The following is an 11,174-nucleotide window of genomic DNA, read 5'->3' as shown; positions in this document are numbered from 1 at the left end:
AATAAAATATATTGGGGGAAAAGTTCACTTTCACAATAACATGAAAAAATATTAACTACCCGAGAGTGTAAAGAAAAAAAAAAAAAAAAAAGGAAAGAAGGAAACAGGTAAGTCCTGTGTGGAGAGGAGAAAAGAGGTGAAAAACTTCACTTAAGGACCTAAGAAAAGATTCAAATAAATGGAAGCACACAAGATGAGCCTTTGTGGAAAGACCCAACGTTTTCTATTGTAAATTTCGCTCCAAATAACTCAATAAGATAACTCGGCAGGGTAATTTTAGATTTTATTTAGAAAAATAAATGAGTGGAAATGACAACAAAAAAATATGTTTGAAAAAGTTTTTTGCACAGCAACAGGCAAAATGTTCACATTTTGACCACAGCGCCTTATCGTGTAGTTGCTAACGATGGAAGGGGGGGATGGGCTACTTTATAAAAGAGGGGGCTCCGACTGAGAACTGTTCTCGCTTCTTTCCTGAATTGCAAAGGTGTCTCTGAAATTATTCTGAAATACGTCCTCTACTTGACTGCCCAGTCTGATGAATTTCTGGTTGTTCTGGAAAAGCAAAGACAAAAACAAGAGTAACCATTGCTGCTGAGTTTGGTTCTCATTGTCTCATACAATCCAGGCTTCATTTTAGACGATCCCACGTGTTAAGTGAGAATTAATACAGTTAAGAGTAGCTTACGTTCCCTGGTAACTTGATCATTTCTCTCAGAGATCATCTCTTCTCAGAGATGCAAAAAAATTGTACTGTATTATAGTCCAATTCTTCATCAGAAACGTATTGATTCATTTTTTTCCCCAAAATTCTAGTTGTTCGATTTTCTCACATAGCACCTATGCCTTGCATGACCACGGTGGTACGGAAATGTTGAAGGCAGATTCATGATGTCCCCTTTCCTCCTTCACCCCTTGAGATATTCCTTGCTTACTACTTTTTTGATACAGCCCTAAAAAAATTCGTATATAAAGAAATCCAGGATTTTGAAATTTGAGAAATTTGATTGGGTACCTTCCTTTAGAGAAAAGAGACACTAGTTGCCTTTTACAACACACTTCTAGCAAAGGAGTGATCTGGGAGGCCTGGCGCCTGTAGGGATGCCCTTCCTGGCACCATGGCCTTGAGGGATCTGTCTGGAAGCAGCCTCCCATGCTCTGCGTCCGGACTGCAGCCCTGGGAACCAATGGAAATAGGCACTTGCCCGGGTGTGACGGGGAGGCCGCTGTCCGCACATCCCAGAGAGGCCGGATACCAGCAGGCAGGTGCACAGTGGCAACAGCAAACTGTGCACGGGCAGAGTCTGCGCCTCGGCACCCAGTCTCCCTCCACTGGCTCCCTTAGTTAGGCCGAGTAAGCGTAGGAACCCGGGACAAAGGTGGAGACTCCTGGGACACGCACACAGCTACCCAAGTCCAGGAAAACATGCGTTTCCATTTCTTCTGGAAGGAGGTCGTCAGTCTACTGCTCTCCGTGGGCAAAAACTGAGTATCTACAAGTGAGTAAACGATGAGGTCCCAAGGTCATGTTTGCAAAGACACCTTCTGGCTTGCTATAATTTTCCCCACCTTAGACCACGGGGCTTTTAGAATACTTCCAGAATTTGTACTTGTGTGGGCTGGCCACACGATAAGGGAAACGGCAACATTTCCCTGATACAAGACCATGAAAGGCAGAGTGGCTTTAAGACAGAAAGAGGGACGCCCTGGGTTGCCGCTCACCTTGTAAAATGCCCTGTGGTTCTGAAAGATGAGGCTCATGTCCTGCACAAACCCCTCCACTCGGATGTACAGTTTCATATTCAGCTTTCTCTTGATTTTGCTTAGCCACATGGGCCTTTTCAGGCCATGAGATGCCTCTCGACCCTGTTGGTCAAAGTGCCAAAGGACAGGCTATTAGCACTGTTCCCAGTCTACCCGCTGTTACAGATGGACGGCTTGTGCCCTCCCCACCTCCCCCTCACCCCCCTCATTCCTGGGTTGAAATCCTGTAACCCCCGTTGTGATGGCGTCAGGAGGTGAGGATTTGGGAGACGATTAGATTGTGAGGGTGGGCTTCATGAAGGGGATTAGTGCCTTTATAAAAAGACCCCAGACAGCTCTCTTCCTCTCTTTCCACCTTGTGAGGACACAAAGAGAAGTTGGGAGTCTGTAAGATCACACTGGCACCCTGATCTTGGACTTCCAGCTGAGAAATGAATGAAAATAAAAATGTGAAAGCTAAACATCTGCTGTTTAAGCCGCCCTGTGTGTGGTACCTTGTGACAGCGGCCTAAGTGGCCAAGGGCTGAGTAACCTGACCCAGACACCCATCAATAAGACGAAAGATAATAACACTGGTACCCATTGGATTCATCTCACAAATTTGAGAATGCCAGTTTGGGGCTTTGTTGCCGTTACTTACATAATGCGGTTTTGAGGCAAAAAAGGAGCTTTTTGAACAGGAGTAGACCTTCAAAAGGACAAACTCACATTTCTGCAAAAGATACAGGAGATTTTAAGTAAAAAGCAGCTTAGAGAGAATGAGGTGTACATATGCTTGGACAGAATGCACAGCTCCCAGAACTGTGGTCTGTGAAACAAACACGGAATGGGAATTTTCTTTGGAATACAAACTTTAGTGTTAGGTCATGTGATCAAAGCACAGCAAGGAACAGCAGTTCACCCTTGGGCACCATCCCTCCAGCCTCTGCAAGACTGTGTTGCTTTTCTCAAGTCAACAGAAAGGAGGAGACTTCAGGTTTACATTTCAACTCACCAACTGCTCCTCAGGCAGCATCCGCCTCTTCAGGACCTCTGATTCCTGGTGACATACCTGGCTCTGTGGGTACCTTTCCTTAATAGCTTTTACCCTGCAGATGATGCAACTCCATGGGTCCCTGGAAGGTTGGGCATAAGGTCAGCAAAGGTAGGTGCTCTGTGAATCAGCCACTGTTTCTATAGCTGCTGAAGCCCTCTGTTCAGGAATGACTGGTGGTTTCCACCTTTTATCCAGCTTCTCTTTTGGACACTCCTTTGCACGAGAGCCCCATTTGGGCACCCTTGCCAGGCACCCCTCCCACTAATTGTGGTACCAGGACCGACCGTTTGTTGAGTGAGATGCCGTGGGGGGTGATGGTCTTTCACCTCAAAACTAAGAGTTCTCATCTGAGCCACTGTGGGCTCCGTAATGAGCCCTGTGAGGGACTGGAGTCTTGGGCTTCAGTAAGCCATCAGACCGTAGTAAAAATCAGGAAACCAGCTCTTGTTTCTCAACGTTGCTGAATTAGCACAAGATCACAGAACTATAGGCATCCTCTCCTCTGGCATTGCCATATCTGTGCCTAGAATCTGAGCTGCAGAAATTTCTTGGAAAGGAAATCTATGAACAGAGTGGTGCCAGACATCTGCCATATTCCTCCAGATTCATTCTCCATTCTTCTCTGCCAGGCTACCTGTGCTGAAGAGCTCTCGGTAATCAACTGGATACAGTGATCCTTCCTGGACATCCCATTTGCCTCTCTCCCTGGCTACCCCAGTGCTTGCTTGAGGGGCCCACTACCAAATATCCATGGTGTGAGGTTGGGGACTATACATGGGCTCAACAATAAAGCAGACCTGTCTTCTGCCTCTGCAGATTGCCCAACTACAGAGCTTTATGCTGAATCTCTGAGATGACACCATTCCCTGGGAACTACCTGGGAGAAGGTAGATTACATTAGACTCTCCCATTATGAAGGGACAATGCTCTGTCTTCATAGGGACAGACACAATCCTGGTTGAAATCATCCATCCTCCTTGGCCATAGCAATTCTTCTCACACTACCACTTTCAGAATGCCTTATTAGTCTCCATGTTATCCAACATACCATCAGCTCTGACCAAAGATACATTTGCTGGGATTTTAGAGCAAAGGAATGCAGTATAAATGGCCTTTCTGAAGGCTCACCACAACCCCAGCTTTGTCAACTTTTTAATGTTCCCATCACAGGTATGTTCTTTAAACCAACAGCTAATGTATGGTGTCCTCACCCCCATCAAAGTTCATGGGTCTGGGAACCTGGTGGGGGGAGTGGGGGTAACATCTCTTTCTATTACACTTAATAACCACTTGAAGAGTTTTTGCTTCCCATTAATCTGCTGCTTCCAGCGGTAGTAAACAGCTTTGGACCATATTTCTGGATCCTGATACTTTAAGACTCTGGTCCCTCTGCATCAAGACACATACAACCGGAGTCAAACTTTGCAGGATGAACGCACATGGTGGGAGGAGCTGTGCCACAAGAAGGAAGGGCAAGAGGGGGCCAGGTCTCACCAACCTTTTAGCATCTATAGGGTGGATGTGGCATGTCTCATGAAAGGACCTTGAACAAGTATCACAGCAGAACAGCATCCCGTGTCCACCGCACACCTCACATTCATTTGAGTTTTCCGGCTGGAAGGGGAGATAATGTAGACATCACTGGGACTAGTAAGTCCCCAGAAGGTCAACACATGGGGCTTTAGAACACATGGCCTTTGCTTGTACCAAGGTGACACTTACAAATTTCTGTCCTCAAAATATTAAGGAACAACACTGAGTGAGGATTTCAAAAGAAGACATTCTGGTCTGCAGTGAAGTTTGGGAGGAGGTGGTTATTAGACCATTACAGTTTTCTTTATGAAGGCAGAGATTCTGATACAGACTAACAACGACAACAACAAATGAGAGATTAAAGATAACCTGAGGAATTTATTAACAAATAAATGTAATACGGTGAATATAATACAGTGTCTTATCTAGTTGTCTACATTGCATCATCTACATTGAGTCATTGAAGAGTGATTTATCTAGAGTTTAATGTAATGGATTAAACTTATGACATAACACTGCATCCCATTTTCTTGGCCATAAGTTTCCCATGATTTGAAGGACCTGAGAAGGAGTTCCTGCACTATGGCCTCTGTGCCTGGAGGGTCCTTGGGCCTGTGGCAGTACCTCTGGGTTGGAAAGACATGGGCACAGATGACCAGAAGGATGCCAGAGCTCTTTGGTTCTGGGAGCCTGGGGGAAGATACCCATGACTCAGCTCGGCATGTATGGTGCGGAGGTGCTACCTCCAAATGGCCAGGGAGGGTCCTACCAGCAATTGCCACTGTTGAAGCCCAAGGCCTTACCCTCATTTTCTGAGCACATAGAAGATTTGGTGTTTTTGTATATAAGGAAGATGGAGGGGTCCACAAAATTGGCTGATGCTGGATTTTTCACCCCAATCTGTGGGACCTTTAGCCAGATTTAATTTCATTTAGTGAAGTTAAACATTTGATAGTGTTTGTATCTAAGTATTATGGGGTAACAAACATATGTTAAGAACAATAGAATTAATAGACCAAAATAAGAATTGGTCAAGGAATGAGCCCATTGATGGGCAAAGGAAATCACACCTTTTTCCTCCTGTGTTGTGTGTGTGTGTGTGTGTGTGTGTGTGTGTGTGTGTGTGATAATCTATGTGGCAATAACACGTGAATCCCTACATACTATAATTTCTATGTAAGAAGGTGGTGTGTCTGTGCTGGAGAAATGCCCAGAAGATGAACACCTGAATACTCTCCTGGGACCACCTGGGAAGCAAGAGAACCAGTCGAGGAAAGCCGCATGGTGGGGGAACATTTCATCCAATGGGTGGCAGTTCTACACCTAGATGAAAATATCCTGTCTATACTGTGGATTGGAAGAAGGATTTATGTCCTCGTGTGACAATCTAGGTACAAAATAGTGCACAGACTTGGGGACTGGCCAACCCAGTGATATGGTTGGGTCTCTTGATGGTGATGAGGAAGGGGAGCAGTGACAGGGGGCACCATTTCACCTCTTCCTTCTAGAAACACTCTTCATACTTTGTTCCAGGATATTCCACTCTCTTGGATTTTTTCGCTAACCCTCTGTCTCTTTTTGTTCAGGTTCTTCACTTGGAATGATGGGAAATCTTTGGGGCTCTGTCCTGTGTCCCCTGTTCATTCCACTCTGCTGGATGACCACAACTGCTCCCATGACCACGCCTTCCACATCTATCCCCAGACTTTAAAGCGGTATCTCTAGTTACCTTTCGAGTCCTCAAACATCCAAACTCAACTTTCCGTCACCTCCGGGTAGATGTTTTTCATCATGTCTGAACCCATCCCAACCCCAACCACATTCCTTGTCTTGGATCTGCTCCTCTTCGGTTGTCCCTCATCTCACCAAGCACTCCAGCATCCACCCAGAAGCCTGGAAGTGAACATACATCCCTCCCTTTTCGCATCCCAGATATCCATCCCGTCACTGGTCCTGCTGATCTTATTTGTCAAATATCCCATCTTCTTCTTAGTGCCTCTGTGAGGTCTACAGCCACAAGGATGCAGAGCCTTTACTTACAATGCTGCCTTATTAGCTAAAGCACAGTGGCCTGCTTTTTGGGTTCCAGATCATAACAGTCAGAATATCATCCCTGTGCCCAATAAGCTGATGTAAATTGGGATATGTCTCAATTTGTAAATTCTTTTCATCTGTGAATTCAATATAAGAAGGACACAAAAGTCACACATAAGAGGAAATTCTAGGCTCTTGTATCTAGCCCATGTCTTCCCTTTATTGAAAGGGAAAACTTAAGGAATAGCCTGTCAGGGACATACCTGGGCACATCCCCACATGGGCCTGAGGTGGTCCTGGTATGGGGCCATGTACCCATTTTTCTTTTTTGTCATAACAGATGACACTCGTGGATGCTGACCATTGATGGGTCAAGATTTCTGGACCATCATCTTATAAAGTGCACTGCAAGTAGGCCCTGAGAAAGAATGAATAAACATGCCAATCCCGTGCTGGAATAAGCATGCCAGTCCGTAGTCTAGGAAGCCTGTGAACTTGACATACGTCTCTTCAGTCTTTTTTCTTATTTTCTTTTTTAAATGTTTATTCAGTTTTTATTTTTTTAAATTTTTTTAATGTTTATTTATTTTTGAGACAGAGACAGAGCATGAACGGGGGAGGGTCAGAGAGAGAGGAAGACGCAGAATCTGAGGCAGGCTCCAGGCTCTGAGCTGTCAGCACAGAGCCTGACGTGGGGCTCGAACTCACGGGCCGTGAGATCATGACCTGAGCCGAAGTCGGACACTTAACTGACTGAGCCACCCAGGCTCCCCAGTTTACTCAGTTTTTAGTGTGAACAGGGGAGGGGCAGAGAGAGAGAGAAGGAGACACAGAATCTGAAGCAGGCTCCAGGCTCTGAGCTGTCAGCACAGAGCCCGGTGTGGGGCTTGAACCCACAAACTGCGAAATCATGAGCCAAATTTGGAGGCTTGACTGACTGAGCCACCCAGGTGCCCCTGTCTCTTTAATCTATTTAGCAAGAAATTTGTCCTTTTGCTTGGCAGTGGTTCTCAACCTGCTGTACAGTAGAATCACCTGGGGAGCTTTAAAAAAAACTCTGATGCCTAAGGCCCCACCCTCAGAGATTCAATTAATTGCATGTGATTTTGGAGGTTTGCTTCACCAGGATGGACACATAGTTAGTATGTTTCAAACATTCCCCTGGTGCAGTCATTAGTGGAGACCTCTGGCTTCTAAAGCAGTGGTTTCTGGATCACCAGGAGCAGCATCTATCGAAACTTGTTAAAAGTGTAAATTCTCAGGCCCCCCACCTCACTCACTGAATCAGAAGCCCAGAGATTCTGATGGGCACTACAGATTGAACAGCACTGGCTCACTGTGGTCAACTTTGTGCATTAAAACCACTAGAGTTGCTTTGGAAAATGTCAACCTGCAGGCAGCACCTTAGAAGACTACTATGAGAACCTCTGAGGGTGGGATCTTCAGCTGATGGCAATTAGCAGCCAAGCTTGGGAGCCCACGGTCTAGAGGGATTTCTTCCATCAAGGCCTGGGAGCTGTAAGTAGAGTTATTATCAGCCGACAAAGTCTGTCACAGAAAGGTTATGGAAAGGAGTGAGGACATTCTTGCTGGAAGAGGTGCCTTCTAATCTTCACAGAGGGCTTGGTGGTGAGCTGTAAGAAATAGCCCTATGTGTCCATTTCAGAAATCAGAAAAGTTGCACAGACCCCAGGATTCAAGGGTCCCACCTCCAGCGGAGGAATGGGAGTGGTGTGGATGCATCTAGATCGTGCTGGGCAATGCATTTGCTAGAAGGCCAGCATGGGCTTGGCGACCTTTTTCTATCCCCTCTCTGTTGGCGTCCCATATCAGTACAGCTGCACATCATACTAAAATGGGAGGTTCCCCCTGGAGTTGTGCAAAAAGCTGACTGCCTGAAATGTCCATCTTGTTGCAATGAAAACAATCAAAGTGTGATTTATCTTAGACAGAGGGGTCATCTCTGCTGTTGGCCGACTCTGAAGCAGCCAGCCGTAGCAAAGCGGAGAATGGACAGAATGGTCTGCGCATCATCGAGCACTACCCGAGCAGTTAGCGTAGAACTGTCTGTGACTTGCTCCGTGTTGAAGGCTTCAGTCTTAGCCAGCTCAGCATCCTGATGGCTCCCTTCAGATGGACTCCAGGGTTTCCATGAGGACCGTGAATACATTACTCTGCAGCACCCACTTGCCCTGTGTATATTTCTCTGCAGGACTCGTGACAGGGCCCACCCCTGGACTTGCCAGCTGGGCCCAGCCTGTTCCTTCTGGCCGATGCTTAAAACCATCTTAGCTCTGCCTGCACCTTAGAGTAGATATTTGGGGTTTTCCTTTCCTTCCCTATCACCTTTAAATGCTCATATTCTCTCAAATTTGCTCCTTACCCCTAATCTGCAAGCCAGTCTTGACTATTACCACTGGCTCTAGAGGCCCCAGTGATCCAGAGTTCTGCCTCTCCTACCCACTTTCGAGGGGAAATAAACAGGAAAGTTTCCCTGAACAAATTGAAAGGATGCTTTCATGCAGAGACACCAGCTCCAGAACCATCTCCCTGGTGTGGGTGACGTGTCTGCCGTTCTCTGCTCATCACACACGGTGACATGCTCCAACTGAGTATGCACATGCTTTGGGGGAGCACAGCAGTGACACAGATAATGTATGGAGGAACAAGGCCAGTATTATTCTGGGGTTACAGGTGGGAATTAGTACTTACGTAAGGGTCATCTCTCCCATACTCTGGGACAGTCTGTAGAAAAGAGATAAAGATTGAATGACAATATTGTATATGATTTTTTATTGACCACACATTTGAGCGGACTTCTTTATGTAAAGGATTCATGCCACAGCCCTCCCTCTGTTTTAGATCTGTTTTTATGGATCTATATATCTAACAGGAGAATTAAAAAGCATGAAATTGCTTGTTTCTGGCAGTTTGGCCCAATGTAAGTTCATTCTCTGGCTCTCAGACCCAAGGCAGGCCTTTGTGAAGCTATGAGGGGACTCTGGCCCTGGATGCCACAGATGGGGCTGGGATTGCAATGAGAGAATCAGGCTGAGGACTGAATATTCACAGCCCCCAGCAGCCACAGTGTCCAGAATCCTGGACACCATGAAGCTGTCCCAAAGAACCCCACTGTCTTCTGCAGCTCACTCAGGACATAGCCCTGAAGATAAAATGGGTCTAAGGTCCCCAGTCCTATAGTTCTTCTTCCTGAAGCTAAGCACCTCACCACTTTCTCCTGAATCCCAAAAGCTTGCACTGACTGATATCTGTGGAATGAGTTGGCTTTCTTCAGTCTGGAACAACGGCGGCCTCAACTTTTACCTCCAGCCCAAGGCAGAGAGGCCATAGACAAGTCACACAGTGTGATCCAAAGTACAATGACTTGGGAGGCAGCCACATCACTGCTTGCCTCTCAGAAGGGCCTAGAACCTCCACCCCACCCCGATAGTTATGGTCCCATATTAGACAACAAAGTTGAAACAATCCTTTGGGTCTGTTTGGCCTCCTGCGCACTGCCGTTGGCCAAGCATACACTTAGTGCTTAGCACTTGCTCCCCAGGTGTTTGTTAAATGGATACATAAGTGCACAAACAAATGAACACAACTGTCACTCAGAGACAAGGTTTCTTAGCAGCCGGTAAATGATCGGATTGGAGTTTTATATCTTACTATCTTGGAACACCTCAGCTATCACTATCAGGCTTAACAGGAATCGTATGAGCAGGGAAACTGCCAGAAGCACCACCTGTCATTTGATGACACAAAGGACAGAAGCCTAGGGTCTGGGGAAGGAAGAGACCCTCTGGAGCGATGCTCTGAGAACTGAGGTGGTCACAAGGCTCCCTAGCACTGGGTGGAGATGTTTGCTCTTAGTGAACAGAACAAATAGCATCTCTTTCTCCAGAAAACCCAGTGGATGCAGACCCTAGTGACTGAGTCTCTAGCATAAGGTCAGTGGGGCAGGTTGTCCCAGAAACCAGCTTGGTGAAGACCGTGACTTTCTGGTACGGCAGAGATGGGCCAAGGTCTCTCTCTCTCAAGGTCACCTCTATTGGAGGTCAAGAAAATGGAAGTTCTTCCATATCCTTTCTGCACCACACAGGTTATCTCTCACACATACTCTTGGACAGGCCATAGAAGACACCAACTATCCCACCACCTTCCCTGGAATCCATACAGCATGAAAACCACTGGTCCGTGAGCTCCAGAAGGGGACTTTGAAGGAAAGAGAATTTGCTCCATAGACAGAACTGAGGTGTGCAAAACCCATCTGGTGAGGCCTGATGCTTTTACACAGAGACGCTCAGCTACAAAATCATGTCCATGGTGTCTCTCCACAAAGGAAAACTCTTCTAGGTCAACAATGTCTGACCCAGTGCACATCAGCCTTCCAACCTCTCTATTCTCTAGGATTACATCTCCATAAAGGAATTGAAAGTTCCCTTAAAGAAAGACCTCTTGAAGAAATCCTCAGTGTGAGTTTGTGTGTGTGTGTGTGCGTGTGTGTGCGAGCACGCGTGTGTGTGCATGAAAGAGAGGAAAGATATAAGAGAATGGGAGAGAATGTGATTTGGGTTTCTTGCTTCACCAGGTGACACACGACTATTATCTATTCCAAGGGGTGAGACATTGGTAGAAGGTCATGTGATAATTACCTTTCTTCTCCTTTTTCTTGGTGGGTCTGGTAGAAATTTATTCTGAAATAGAAATGAGATTAATGCCAAATGGGTCCTTGTTTCTACTCTGTGAGCTTTGTATCTCCAACTGCCTTCCAGATATGCCCCACTGTCAGCACAAATTCAAA

At 46.2% G+C, this 11,174-nt stretch overlaps 1 protein-coding gene across 4 annotated transcripts in view; it reads right to left on the bottom strand.

Annotated features, from left to right (window-relative positions):
• Window positions 1-262: 262 nt before the first annotated feature.
• The window catches only part of SP100 (SP100 nuclear antigen), a 102,377-nt gene continuing 91,465 nt past the window's right edge, over window positions 263-11,174 (bottom strand). For 2 of the 4 annotated variants that reach the window (XM_030328148.1, XM_030328150.1), the window contains 7 exons: window positions 11,026-11,067; window positions 9,080-9,112; window positions 4,299-4,414; window positions 2,759-2,879; window positions 2,405-2,476; window positions 1,723-1,866; window positions 263-555 (listed from right to left, as the gene is read on the bottom strand). In XM_030328148.1, the coding sequence (XP_030184008.1) occupies window positions 430-555; window positions 1,723-1,866; window positions 2,405-2,476; window positions 2,759-2,879; window positions 4,299-4,414; window positions 9,080-9,112; window positions 11,026-11,067 (654 nt within the window). In that variant the 3' untranslated portion in view covers window positions 263-429. Of the gene's footprint in view, window positions 556-1,402; window positions 1,486-1,722; window positions 1,867-2,404; window positions 2,477-2,758; window positions 2,880-4,298; window positions 4,415-6,630; window positions 6,786-9,079; window positions 9,113-11,025; window positions 11,068-11,174 lie in introns of those variants that run through there. The other 2 variants (XM_030328149.1, XR_003971352.1) reach the window with 2 other exon arrangements.

This window comes from Lynx canadensis, chromosome C1, assembly GCF_007474595.2.
Source record: "Lynx canadensis isolate LIC74 chromosome C1, mLynCan4.pri.v2, whole genome shotgun sequence".
Taxonomy (NCBI): Eukaryota; Metazoa; Chordata; class Mammalia; order Carnivora; family Felidae; genus Lynx; species Lynx canadensis.
Note: the sequence above shows the minus strand (reverse complement) of the source record. Positions and strands in the feature narration are given on the sequence as shown.